Source organism: Babylonia areolata, chromosome 25, assembly GCF_041734735.1.
Source record: "Babylonia areolata isolate BAREFJ2019XMU chromosome 25, ASM4173473v1, whole genome shotgun sequence".
NCBI classification, from domain to species: Eukaryota; Metazoa; Mollusca; class Gastropoda; order Neogastropoda; family Buccinidae; genus Babylonia; species Babylonia areolata.
The window spans coordinates 26656251-26671174 of NC_134900.1; the positions used below are offsets into that span (position 1 = coordinate 26656251).

The 14924-nt window shown below is 42.2% G+C and overlaps 1 protein-coding gene across 8 annotated transcripts in view; it reads right to left on the reverse strand.

Moving 5' to 3' along the window:
* Window positions 1–237: 237 nt before the first annotated feature.
* The window catches only part of LOC143299444 (uncharacterized), a 46145-nt gene continuing 31458 nt past the window's right edge, over window positions 238–14924 (reverse strand). For 7 of the 8 annotated variants that reach the window (XM_076612647.1, XM_076612646.1, XM_076612651.1 and 4 more), the window contains 4 exons: window positions 13299–13439; window positions 12411–12552; window positions 4836–5092; window positions 238–3074 (listed from right to left, as the gene is read on the reverse strand). In XM_076612647.1, the coding sequence (XP_076468762.1) occupies window positions 2929–3074; window positions 4836–5092; window positions 12411–12552; window positions 13299–13439 (686 nt within the window). In that variant the 3' untranslated portion in view covers window positions 238–2928. Of the gene's footprint in view, window positions 3075–4835; window positions 5093–8756; window positions 10262–12410; window positions 12553–13298; window positions 13440–14924 lie in introns of those variants that run through there. The other variant, XM_076612648.1, reaches the window with a different exon arrangement.

The window sequence follows — 14924 nt, forward strand, 5'->3', positions numbered from 1 at the left end:
GAAATTTCTGAGTGATAATGTGTACAAGTGTATAGTTTAAGACAAATACCCGGTAATCATGATAATGATGAGAATAAAAGAGTAGCTAAAAGAAAGCAAAACTTCTTGTACGTGATATATTTTGTTGGTGGGATATGCTTAATCTGTATGTATTTTACCTTTTGTATATCACTAATATACCACCTCTCTCCCCTCTCCTTCTCTCACCGAGCAGGAGTACACTCATACAAATGTGTCCATACTCACACATCATTGTCAAGCTTTATTTCATCCATCAAAAAAATAAAATAAATCTGAAACCAGTGTTTTCTGAACCCCGCTGTACAGAACTAACAAACTAATAATCCAACTGTTTCTCAGATGTCATGCACTTAAAAATCACAACCAGCCAGTACCAGTTCAACTGGTATGCTTGTAAATGGATTCTCTGGTAAACCGTTTTGCTCACCCATGAAATAGTGTAGTCTTCTCATTGCAAATGTACAGTCTTTCATCAGTATGTACAGGATTAATGCAGCACAAAGAAAATATCCAAATCTTATGCACAGCTTTGTTCTGTCAGAGGAGAGGATTGGGGGTTAGAATACTCAGAGATGCCAACCCCTGTCAAGTGTTTGTAGGAACAGTCAGGAAATTTAGTAGTCATATTGAATTTTGTGGGAACACTTGGACTCCGAGCCACATCAGCAAATGTACATTTTATCTACAAGGCATACAAACAATCGAAACATGCACACAATTAGCTGAGCTTCATCACGTGAGACCAAGTCAGTTGTGACCGCTTTTGGCCTCGTGATTGATAAATCTAGAGCCTCTGGGTAATGTTGCAACAGGAAAGCATGTAACCATGTCAAAAATTAACTCATCGGAACAATTTGGACGTTGGTGTAATGCTGGAACAAAATACAGGGAAATTGCAACAGTTGGCATCTCTGAATACTAGAAAATGGCAGAAACCTGCTTGCACAATCTACTGTCCATTGGTTGAAGGGAACCTGTTGGACAGAGGTTAATCATCAACAGATGATGCAAACAGTGGTATCCAGTTATGAAGACAGTATGTGTTTGAGGGACTCCTTAAGTCAGATATGGTCTTCCGTTTTTCATTTGTTGTTGTATAATCCATCAACTATCCCTAAGTGGTCTTTGAAGAATTTTAACGGTACAGGTGATAGCTGCATTTATTGAGTCCTCACTTTTTTGGAGACTTCTGTTCAGTTTTGGAAGGTGGACATCATATAAGCTATGAAAAGAGTATTTTATTTCATAGATTGTTGTCTAGTATTGGCGTGTCTGCCCAGTTTTGGAGCGGCAGTAATCTGTCTGCCTGTCAGTGTCTCTGGCTTGAGTATGGAGTATGTGATCAGGACAAGCAAAGGCACCAAACCATAATATTATTATTGCCACAGACAGGTGAAAAAGAGGAAGGAAGGTAAGAGAAGAGATAGACATGTAGCACCGAAGGTGTGAGACTAAAGGTAACGAGTTTCCACTGCATTTCACAGATGACTGATAAGCCATATAAAAACAAGGGGAGGAGAAAAAGAAAAAACACACATTTGCCTATGAACATCCAGAAGTGGAAACTGTTCATTAGTCTTGATTAAAAAGGTAAACACACAAAACAAAACCAAATTAAGTAAAACAAATAACTGACTGCTGTTGCTCTTAAAAAAACAATTCTACCACAAAACTGGGTTAGTACATACATCTTGTTTTATATTCTAATTTCCTGAACATCCACAAAGTAACAGAATGTTTTATATGGCATGTTCAAACTGAAGAAAGAAAAAGAAATATAACCTTTATCTATGACCTCCAAATCATCCAACCCAGCCATTCTCGCATTTTATTTTCCATGAGAATAGCACAAAGAAAGCAGGAAAGACGTTGGTAATTTTGTGTCTCGTGTCAGTATCTTCACCTGTTCCATCTTATATGGCCCTTTAATTGTATACAGCTTATGTCTTCCCATCCATTAATGGAAGTCATGATCCACTTTAGGGGTCGCCAAGGGAGAGGTGGTGCAGTGGCTGAATCAGTTTGGCATTGTATTCCCGAACCAGTGTTCACCAATGGTTGGAGTTCGAAGCCCTGCTTTGTCGTGGTGTTGTGGCCTTTGGGAAAGGCACTTGAATCTGATGTTAATCACTCAGCCCAGGTATGAATAGGTATCTGACTTGGGTCAGGGAAGGTTGAAGTGGTGGAAGATGATTGGGCTTTGCTTGTCTACACTGCAAGTGTGAAACCACTGTCGCTACAGTTGTCAACAGCTATGAGACCTATAACCATTTTTCATTTATCTTATTGAATTTGTTCTTTATATCCACTTTCCATGCTATATTCCCATTTTTCATCATTAATAGTAACAGTACTAATATGAAAGTCACTATATGATTTCATATTCATTATCCTTCCAGCTTCAAAACACATAGTTCAATCATTCATCAAAGTGGATGACAACAAAAAACAAATGTATGATGTTACAACAAAGACAGTGCCCATCTTCTACATCATGAAAGAAAAATTACAATGGACTTTTCACTCATTTTCCCACTCTTTATTTCCACCCCCAGTTAACAGTTAATGGTATTGAGAGTGCTCAAGCAGATGAAAATGAGCTTAGCTTCCAACAGAGCTGGCTGCAGAATTGTCAAGGCTGTCTCACATCTGTTAATCAAAGCAGAAAAAAAAGAAGATTAGAAGCACTTACTCTAATAACTACTTTGCTTGATTACTGATGATGGATGCCAGTTCAAACAGACCGTAATAATCATAGAGGACAGATTTATAAGAGATATGATAATCTAACATGATCTTTTCTCAGTGATGTGTCATTGATGACCACTCAGAAGAGTTTCTTTTTTTATGACAACTACAGGCGTGGGAAACTCGCTTTAGAGCTGATCCAGCGTTTTATCATGAGAGCTACATGTGATATTCCGACACATAGATCTTGACGTAGGTGATGTGCCGGGAGATGACCAGTCTGTTGGAAAAGTCCCTGTTCTCCAGTACCAGCGTCACATCCATCTCCTTAGGTCCGACCAGCGGCTTCTTCAGACGCAAAGCGGCTGAAACAAACAAGATGTTTTATTAATGTGTATACACATTCACACTCACACACACAAACTACCACCATCCATGCACACACACACACACACACACACACCACATGCATGTACACACACAGACACATACACTGCCACCAACCATGCACACACATACAGATGCACACCCTCACACACACACACACACACACACTAACACCATCCATGCACACACATGCACACACACACACACACACACACACTCACATTCACACACCAACTTGTCAAACAAAAAATCAAGCAGCTGTCTTTCTTGTCATCAGTTCTGCTTTGGAAATCTTGAACACTCACACACTGAAGCAAGCCTGCACACACAAGCATGTATACACAAGACACACATATCCTTGTCTCACTCTCCATATGCACAGACATTTTGTATGCATCCACACTGTCCAACACCCCCACTCCTGACCCATCCAACTCCTTTTTGCCTCTCTCTCTTCCTCTCTTTCTCCAAGTCAGTAATATATTGTACTGCACTGTTTCATGTGATGCAATAATTTCCCTTTTTTCATGTTTATTCAAGCAAATCAGTGAAACATACATCGTTTATTTTTCCTTTCATAGGGGCTATGACCTAATGAAAACATAATCTGCATATGTTGTTTTCCCTATAATAGAAGCTATGGCCTAATGCATGCATTGTCCATATAAGCTCTTCGTTTTTCCCTTCATGGGGGCTTTGGCCTAATGAATAAATTATCCATATATTATGTTGTTTTCCCTTAAATAGGGGTTACGGCCTAATGAATACATTATCTCCATATGATGTTCATTTTCCCTTCAAAGAGGCTATGGCCTAATAAATACATTGTCCATATATGCTGTTTGTTTTTCCCTTCATAGGAGCTAAGGCCTGATGAATACATTATCCATATATATTGCTTTTCCCCTTCTAAGGACTATGGCCAAATGAATTGTCTTTATATGCTGGTTTTTCCCCTTCATAAGAGCTATGGCTTTATGAATATTCTATCCATATACACCATTTGCTTTCCCATTCATAGGGTCTTTGGCCTGATGAGTATATTTTCCTTATGTCTTTCTTTCTTTCTCCCTGCTTCTCTGCCTACATCCATTCCCCTCATCTCTCCAGCACACATGCACACACAGCTTTACCACTGTCACCTTGCATGACGGTGTCAAGCAACCCGTTTGTTTTTTCTAGGCCTAATGAATAATAATAATAATAATAATGGTACTTGTATAGCGCTGAATCTTGTGCACAGACAAATCTAAGCGCTTTCACACCAGTCATTCTCACGCACGCATAACTCTAAAACTGGAGAAACTAAAGACAAGGAAGAGGCAGGGAAGGAAGGCTATTTTGGGAAGAGGTGGGTTTTAAGGCCAGACTTGAAAGAGCTGAGTGTGGAGACTTGACGAAGCGAAAGAGGAAGTTCATTCCAATTGCAAGGTCCAGAGAGAGAGAAAGAACAGCGGCCAACAGTCGAGAGTTTGAATCTGGGTATGCGTAAGTGGAGTGGATCCAAAGCTGATCGTAGTGAGCGAGATGGAGTGTAGAGGTGAAGGCAGCCACAAAGATAGGAAGGGGCTGATTTGTGAATACATTTGTAGCATAGAGAATACACTATCCATGTTTGACTCTTTCTTTCTTTCTGCTTCTCTACGTACCTACATCCATTCCCTCATCTCTCCAACCTCCCCTCCCCCCCCCCCTATGCCCCCCCTCCCCCTTCCACACACACAAACACACAACCTTACCACTGTCGCCTTGCACAATGGTGTCAAACAGCCCGTCCTCGTTGCCCAGGGAGATGCGCAGGTGCAGGTTGGGGAAGATGGAGTAGGCGACGGTGCGGATGTTGAGGAGGTTGACAGGGGAGGAGACAAACTCGATGGTGGGGATGGACAGGAACTGCCAGGCGATGGTCTTTGTCTTGTTCTGCAGACAGTCGCGGTCGCCCGACTCGCATTCCATCCGCCCACACACCACCCCGTCCTCCTCGGCAATGAACTCTCTGTGATGGTTGTGTCGGAGGAAGAAAGAGTTGTGATGAGTCATTGAATAATAACACCCTCCCCCCCTCCCCCTACAGTTGTGTTGCAGGAAAGAGTTCAGTAGGTTTGTCAGTGAATGAATGGATGGATGGATGGATGAATAAAGGAAGGAGGGATGGATAAACAGATGTGTGGATGAAGTACACAACAGTAAATTAATGTCAATGAACTCTCTGTGAGGGTTGTGCTGGAAGAAAGAGTTGAGTTAATGAGTAACAAACACGCCCCTCCAACCCCATCCCACCCCCCACACACAGAAACACGCAGTAAATTAATGTCTCTGTATAGGTTGTGTTGGAGGAAAGATTTGAGATGAGTTATTGAATGGGTGGATGGATGAATAAAAAGATGGGTGTACGAAGCAGGTAACAGTAAATTAATGTCCCTGTGAGGGTTGTGTTGGAGGAAAAGAGCGGATATGAGTAAATCAGGGGTCAAATTTAACTCTATTTTTTGAGTGCCAGTCCAGCACTCTGGACAAAACAGTTGAGTGCCCAATTGTGGTTTTGGGTGCTAGCATATTAAAACAAAACAAAATTTTTGAGTTACAATTTGCATTTGTGTTGATGTTTGGAAAACCGCATTCAAAATGTCCACATGCCTGAACCCCATGGGCCTGTTCTTTTAACATTGAAGATGGGAAACACCGTTCGTCGCTAACGCGCCATGAACGCCAACATCCAATCGTGAACGCGCAAAGATGCTGCTCTGTGAAGCGAGCTGCAGCAGACACTTTACATTTCGATCGACCGCGTTCGAGCTTGCTTTCTTGGTGTGTCTTTTAATTAATTTTCTTTTGTTTCTATCAATTTTTCTGAGTGCCAACCGGGCACTCTCGACAGAAAATTTGCGTGCCAAAGCCAACTTTTCGTAGCATTTGCACCTGGGCACCTGCTAAATTCGAACCCTGGTAAATGCATTAATGGATGGATAAATAAAGGATGGAGGGATGGATAAATTGATGGGTGGATGAAGTACATAACAGTAAACTGATGTCCCTGTGTGGGTTGTGTTGGAGGAAAGAGTTGAGTTAATGAATATGACGCCCCCAAGCCCCCACCCCCCTCCCATCCTCCCTATCCAACACACCTGCCAGAATACGCTCACGCAACTGAACATTGGAAACATGGCAAATGGCTTCCAACAATAAAACATGCATTTGGAACCAGATCACACCAAGACCAGCACTGGAAATTTACTGCTGTTGGAAAATGTGTTTCCAGTGCAGGCTTAGAAGAATGGATGGATGAATAAAGGAAAGAGGGATGGATGGATAGATGGGTGGATAAGTGCACAACAGTAAATTAATGTCTCTGCGTGGGTTGTGTTGGAGGAAAGAGTTGGGATGGTATGTCAGTGAGTGGGTGGACGGATGAATGAATGAAGGAAGGAGGGAGGGATGAATAGATGGATGGAAAAGTACGCAACAGAAATCAGTGTCAATGAACTCTGTGAGTGTTGTGCTGGAGGAAAGAGTTGAGGTGGGTTAATGAATAATACCCCCCCCACCCTAACCCCACACAGAAACACCTGCCAGAATACTTTTGCTCAATTGAACATTGGAAACCACCAACCCACCCACCCATGATGCCCTCTAGAAAACACATCCCTGCAACATGCACTTGCGCTCACACACACACACACACACTCACACACAACAAAAGATGGATGGATGGCTGGCTAAGTACACAACAGTAGATTAATGTCCCTGTGAGGGTTGTAATGGAGGAAAGAGTTGAGATGAGTTGATGAATAATACCCCCCCCATCCCCACACACATACACCACTCCCCCTGGCCTCCCACCCCCACCCTCACACACAGAGAAACACATGCCAGAATAAACTCATACACATAATAAACACACACACACACACACACACACACTACACACACACACATAACGTACATACACACTCACACACACACGTGTGCACACACACACACACTCAAATACACATCACGCTTCTCCAATGTGTTAAATGACCATATAAATGCAGTTGTTACCACACCATGTTTGTAGATGTCTTTGAAGTGAGACTAATATGTCTGCCAGTGGACAAGTTTGCCATAGCAGTAAAATTAGCAGCAGCAGCAGAAATACAATAACAAAAACTTTTATTTTGTTGTTCTTTTTGTTATCATTCTTGCTTTTGTTGCATCATTTTGTCTTCTTTTTTTTTCTTTCTCGTTTTGACAAGGCTGATGCTTTCAGTATAATTTGTCTGTTGTCTGCTCTCTCTCTCTCATTGTACTTGTGTGTATGTGTGTGCACAACAGTAAATGTGTGTGTGTGTGTGTTTGTGTGTGCGCGCGCGTGTGTGTGCATGTGTGTGTGTGCGCGTGCGTGTGTGTGTGTGCGCACATGTATTTTCACATGCAAGAACATGTGCACATCACTAGTGACTTAAATATCATTCCAAATGGATCCTGTTCAACTGCATCCTTTAATCAAAAGTCATGTAAGAGTCCATCTAACAAGTTGCCTGAAATCACTATCCACATAAAACAATGTCACTAAAATAGTTCCCTGTGGACTGCCAACATTGGGACTGTGATGGATGTACCTGGGTGAGGTTACCTTTGGGGGACTCATATTCTGAATGAGTGGTGCAGATGATGGAGCAGCAAAAAAAAAAAAAAAAAAAAAAAAAGAAAGAAAGACATCACACTGTTCCCAATTACATTTCCCAGCTCAAAAGAGCCAAGAAGACAGCAGAAACAGGGAAGGGGGTTGGGGGAACAGGAAAGCAGGGAAAAGTATGATGGATTCAAACAAGCTGCAACACTCATACAGGCATGTTGTAATTAAAGTCACCACAGGTGAGGTGCACAAACCATGAAAACAACTAACATGCATAAATGACCAATAAGCCCTCAAAACAATGGTACTTAAAAAAATCAAAAAACCCAATTCTTCTAATCTGCAACAGATGGTTACAAGAGATACAAAATAGGTTATTCATCTAACTATATTTCTAAACATTCTCCAAACGTTGCTGTTGTCTTTACTTTGGACACCATTTTGTTGAAAGTGTTGAATGGGGATTTTCCATAACTGATTCTTCTTCTTCTTCTTCAGCGTTCCCTGGTCATGCTAGATGTTGGTCCATTGCAAGGACCCCGCCGGTCCTCACAGTTTCTCCTGGAGCTCCACCGGGCTAGGCCATGCCTGGTGTCTCAGAGCGTCGAAGGTGGAGCAGGACTGCAGGATATGGGAGGGGGTCTGTGGGCCTGTGCCACAAGGGCACTGGTCAGTGTTTGATATCTTCAGACTGTAGAGATGAGAGAGGAGCAGTCTCAAGTTGTGACCTGTGCCGCTCTGTCCAGCTCATGAATGCCGTCTTTTTCGTCTTCTGGCCTGATGTCCAGACGTTGGTGCCATAACTGATTCAAAAACTATCCATACATGGATTAATTTTTGTTTATTTTGAACTTACATAAAAATTGTTTTACAAACTGAATGGTGTGGTCAAACAGTTAATATCTTATTGTGTTTGTGTCCTTTCAAAACAGAACCTGCATTATTACTGTGTGATCATGCACCACACTTGTTCCAAACACACTCTGCCAAAGCCAGACACAATAAAACAACAGAAGTGAAAGGACTAAAGCAAACCGAGGGCAATGTTTCAACAAAACTGGCTTTATTGAGCCTGCAGAGAACAGAGATTACATACATGACGAAAAGCTAACAAAGACACACACACATATATATCTTACAGTTTCTTAAACTGTGATTTTTCTTACATTTGTTTCAAGTGCGCTCATCTCCACAGGCACTTGACACATGTGTCATACATGTCACATATGACTCATGTGTCATATTATGTGCTTTCTTCCTGGTATGGTCCAAAAGGTAACATACAACATCTGTACCTTCATATCAGATCAGGCTGTCAGCATCAAACCTACAGTTTTCAAGCGGTATATATGCTGCCTTTGCTGTCAGTCAAAACTTGCCTTCATGGGACAAAGAAAACCTTAACACTTGCCTCTCTGAAAACTGTAGCTTGCGCAATAGTCTTGAAACCTACTGCCTGACCATATAGTACTGGCCACACTGTCGTGCACAAATACATATAAAAAATACAGAAATATTTGTGTTTCAAATACTGGCCTTGCAAAACAGTAACAGTTCAGTTCAGGTCAGTTACTCCAGGAGTCGTCACTGAATTAAGCCAAATCCACATACATTACATCACATCTGCTAAGCAGATGCCTGACCAGCAGCATAACCTAACGTGCTTAGTCAGGCATTGTGAAGAAACACTGACAGTCCAAGCACAGAAAGATTCATGGCTAACAGACACTACTTCTCTTTCAAGACTCCACTTGTCTTACCATCACTGCCTGAACCATCTTTGAAATGCAAATCAATGCAGGTAAGGAACAGAAACTTGTAAAGGAAAAGAAAATATTGATAATACATTGATTTGATACATATAACTCTTAACAAAGTTTTAGTTATACTGCTCAATAACAAGCAGGGCTTACCAAAACTTAAACATACTTTGAAGCAATTACTTAAAGCCTTTGTAATAATAAGTCATGTCCAACTATGGCCATTAGAACAGCAGAGGAGGCCACCACTGTCCTGACTATCTGGGCTAGAATTTGATTACAGAAGAAAGCGATTGGCCCAAGTTACATCCCCCACCTCTCTCAAGCCCGTAATTCAAAGTCATTGTCCCTTCCCTCTCTCTTTCTCTCTCTCTGTGAGCTTACTCCCTAACGTCCACCGCTGCCGTCGTCGGTGATGTAGAGGAAAATCCTGGACTCAGCGACGCCCTCAAAGCCGGAGTCATGGCTGGTGATGTTCATGTCCAGCCTGAGCTCAATGTCCTGAGGGCCTTCCACCCGCGTCACCAGGCTGACCACCGCCTGGTCCAGCGACTTGGACAGCTGGAAGTAGCGCAGGTCTGCCGGCAGGATCCCTGCCCGCAGAGGCCGAGCGGACAGCAGGTGCAGGTGCCAGGTGTAGCTCTTGTCCTGGTCCCTGGCCCCGGTCATGGAGAAGAGGGGCGCGGGCACCAGGACGTTGGAGGGGAAGGTGAGGAAGTTGTACGACCGCGACAGCAGGCCGCGACGGCACTCCGGGCAGTCCGTTTCCACGCGCTTGCAGCGGGTGCTGAGGGGTGAACACGTAGTGGGGGAGGAGGAGACGTTGAAGTGTTGGTTGTGATGGTGGTGGTGGTGGTTGTGGCAACATTGGAATGTTGACAGTGGTGGTGGTGGTGGAAATTTGTTAATGTTGACAGTGGTGGTGGTGGTGGAGGAAACAATAAAATGTTGATGGTGTTGGTGGTGGTGATGTTGGTGGTGGAGATGTTGGAATATTGACAGTGGTGGTGGTGGTAGTAGTGGTGGTGATGGTGGTGGTGGTGGAGAAGAAAACGAAGGAATGTTGACGGTGGTAGTGGTGGTGGTGATGGTGAAGGAGACGTTGGAATGTTAACAGTGGTGATGGTGGTATTGGTGGTGGTGGTTGAGGAGGTGTTGGAATGTTGACAATGGTGTTGGCGGTGGTGGTGGTTGAGGAGGTGTTGGAATGTTGACGGTGTTGGTGGTGGAGTAGTAAACATAGGAACGTTGACAATGGTGGTGGTGGTGATGATGGAGCAGACATTGGAACGTTGACGGTGGTGGTGGTGGTGGTGGTGGTTAGTTGGCAGGTTGGCAGGTTGGTGGGTGGGTTGGTTGGGTGGTTAGCAGGTTGTGGTTAGGTTACCAGTCGGGTACAGGTGAGCAGGCAGGAAAAAGAAAAGACAGAGGCAAATGGGTTAGTGGGATAAAATCTACATGCAGTAAGCTAATGGATAAATGCATGCAAAACATGTAAGAAAAGATGCTCTTCAAATATAAACCAATTAAAATTTTGCCTAATCTTAATGAAGAAATAGCAGTTTTAACAGACATGAGTCTTGTTAAAGCCTTGTCTCCTTCTCTTCATAAAAACACTTTTACCCACAAAGAAAAAAGTTATCATTAATCAGTACATTGATAACAATTGCCAAAGTTCACAATTTTGAAAGGCACAGTTTAAAAAGAATCCCCACAGCATGTCTGAAGTCATTAAAAGCTGGCCTGTTTCTGTCATACAAGCACATTTTCACAATGTCATCATCTGACCTTTTTTATGAGTGTATGTTCATGAATCAACCAGGGAAGTCACAGACTTAAGTTTAAACAGAAAAATATGTTAATTGTTGTGGGCCTTTCCATGTAATTGGCTGTATGCAACAAATGGATGTTATACTTTGTTTAGAATGTGTGTGTGTGTGTGTGTGTGTGTGTGTGTGTGTGTGTTTGTGTGTGTGTGTGTGTGACTCTGTGTGTGTGTGTGTGTAAACCAAACCAGATTCCAACATTTTTTCATGTTTGTGTTATATCCTCCTTGATTTTCAATTTCTCTTTTCTCATCATTAGGTATTTCACATTGGTTCCAATGCAAACTCATTTTTATGCAGCAACATTAGAGGGATATACCTCACAACCTGCTAACAGAAATAAAGCTAATCCCTCATAAATAGAATAACAAATGGTACACATGGTTTAGTCATATCTTGGATACTCCAGCAGTCACAAAAGAAAAGAAATGTTGAGATATATATGGTTTAGTCACACCTTGGATATCCAATCAGTTGTGAAAGAAAAGAAGCATTAACATATCAATAAACGAAGCAAACCAAACCATACCAACGAAGATACTGACACAGTCAACAGAATCCAAACTAAGACATGCAGGAGGAACAGATTACAGAAAGCTACAAAGCAGTTTGTGAATGATGAGCACTAGAAAAGGCAGGGTTTTCTCTAATTAGTGAACTGATAATCTATCACCCAGCTGAAGCGGAAAGGGCTTTGATTAACCTTTCAAACCTTTCCGAGACAGTACGTCACTGAAGGGAAAAGAAGGAAGACTCACAACACAGAAAAAAAGAACAAAGGACACAAGACCTTGTTCATCCAAACGACACCTTCATTCTCACGTGTAACTCAGAGAAAACACACCAATAACATAAGACTATATTCATCCAAACGACACCTTCCTTCTCACCTGTACAAGACTCTGTTTATCCAAAGAATACCTTCATTCTCACCTGTACATGCAGATAAAGCATCAATAACATATGGCTCTATTCACCCAAACGACACCTTCCTTCTCACCTGTACAAGACTCTGTTTATCCAAAGAATACCTTCATTCTCACCTGTACATGCAGATAAAGCATCAATAACATATGGCTCTAGTCACCCAAACGACACCTTCCTTCTCACCTGTACTGAGGGCCAGTGGACGTGGTCTTGGCGAATCCCTCTGGGCAGCGGACTACGGGACATTTGTAGCTGCCTCGTGTGTTGATACAGATGCCATCTTGTTGCGGGCAGAAGGCCACGTTTTCTTGGCACTCGTCAATGTCTGTTGACAGACCCACAATTTGTTGTGTGAACAGTCTACCGACCTGGCCACCCATTCTAATCACACACCCACTCCCACCACCATCATTACCTTAATCATAATGATGGTTCTAAATACACCCCCACTCCCACTACCATCATCAACTTAATCATAATGATCATTCTAATTACACCCCCACGCCCACTACCATCATCACCTTGAATCATCATGATCATTCTAATTACACCCCAAGTTAACAAGAACCCAACAAGTTTATGATGTAAGTGTTCATAAACAACCCACCCCCAACACCTAGTTGTGTACTTTTAGAAAGCAACCATTGTATGTATAAATGACATTATAAATATCAGTTTTGTCAATAAACCCACATGCTCCTTGTGTGCATTGAATGTGAACCTAGATACTGATCCTTTATCAATGAACACATGTATCATATACTTAACTTGGGGGGAAAACCAGATTATATGTCTTTACTTATTAGTTCAGATAGAACCAGGTGAATCAAGAAGTTAGGCACAACGCAGATACACACAAACACAGGCACATACAGAGACACACATACACACACACAAACACATACACACACACACACACGCAGCAACCACAACCACACAGCAACAACTCTACACACACACACATGCGCATACATACCCATATGCGGTGACACATTCATAAGCTAACATGCACACACACACACATACACATGCACTACACACACGCACACACATACACACACACACACACACCTTGGCATGAGCGACCATCACGTTTCAGGCGCCATCCTTCGGGACATTCACACCTGTAGGAGCCTGGAGTATTGATACACCTGCCTCCACATACACCTCCCCTTCCTCCAATACCTCTGAACTGTGTGCACTCGTCAATATCTGTAATAGACAAGACAAGGCAAGACAAATTCTTTATTTCGAGGATAATAGATAAGCACTGGTGTGCTTTTTTACATCCAGTCCCCGCCCTGAACAGGGTCTACACTACACAATATTTAAAAAAATGAAAGCATGGTGTTAGTAGAGATACACAACAGAGGAAAAAAAATATGCATAAATCAAAACAAAACAACAACCACACACACACACACGCACACACGCACACACGAACACACACATGGCATACAGGCACTAGCGTGGTGTTAGTAAAATGCGTAGGAAAAAAAATGAACAAAATCAAAGGACAAACACACAACACACACCACATTACACATCAGAATGGGGGATAGAGGGTGAGGAAGGTTCTGTCAACCATACACATTTGACAAACAGTATCAATAAAATGAACAATTTATATCACACATTATGGCATAAGGTGGGAAAGGCAATGTTCTTTTTAAGGTGGTTGGGCAATGGTGTTAAGAGAGAGACAGAGAGAGAGAACTAAGAACTCAGAACTATTTTGATGTAAGACCACCAACCTGTATATATATATTGTTGCACGTGTTGTACACACACACATATGAAAACCAAACCTTGAGTAGGATGAGACAGAGAGACAATGAACACTGAACACTGACACAGACAGAGGGAGAGAGAGAGAGAGAGAGAGAGAGAGAGAGAGAGAGAGAGAGAGAGAGAGAGAGATTTGACGAGATCGTTCCAAATACAAATACGTTTTGTAATTTCACAAACCTACATAGCATAGTTACATTAAACAGACAAAATTTCTGTAACTTTTGACTGTAACAGAAATTGCTACACAGGACTTGAAATTGTTTGAAGTTAGAACTTCAAATATTGATGATGAAGTAGAAAATGTCCCAGCTTTGCACAGCATATAACCCAGGGCTAATTCACCAAGTGGTCAAACTGACATTTTCAATAGTGCCTTTAACTCATTCAGTACGGCCAGTCCTCTCTTCTCCTCTACACAGACCCCTCGGATGTCCAGTGGGTGTCTGAATGACCCAACCTTTAGCTTCCATCGTCAGAATTGTGGTATTCTTTGTCAACATTCACCTCTTCAGTATAAGAGCCTTCCGCTTGCAATATTTTGATGATGGTAACTGGGGTGAAACACTGTTAACGTCGTCTCTTTCGCCGTTCGTATGGAGAGAGTTAACTTTGCCAAGAATGCTCTGCCAAGTTCTTCATGTTGGATACAAATGTTCAGCTAAACACACGATCTTAGCTTCTTCTCTACACTTCAGCATCATACAGGGAGAGACAGAGACAGAGTCACAGAGAGCAGTAAGTCATGACATACTGAATGAAATGTAAGTGTGATGTACATTATCATTGTTATGCTTGCCTGTGTACATGCATGCATGTATTTTTGTGTGTCTGTGTGTATGTGTTTGTGTACAAATAGGTGCATGTCCCTGTATGAGGCATGTGTACATACTTTTGTGTTTGTGTACT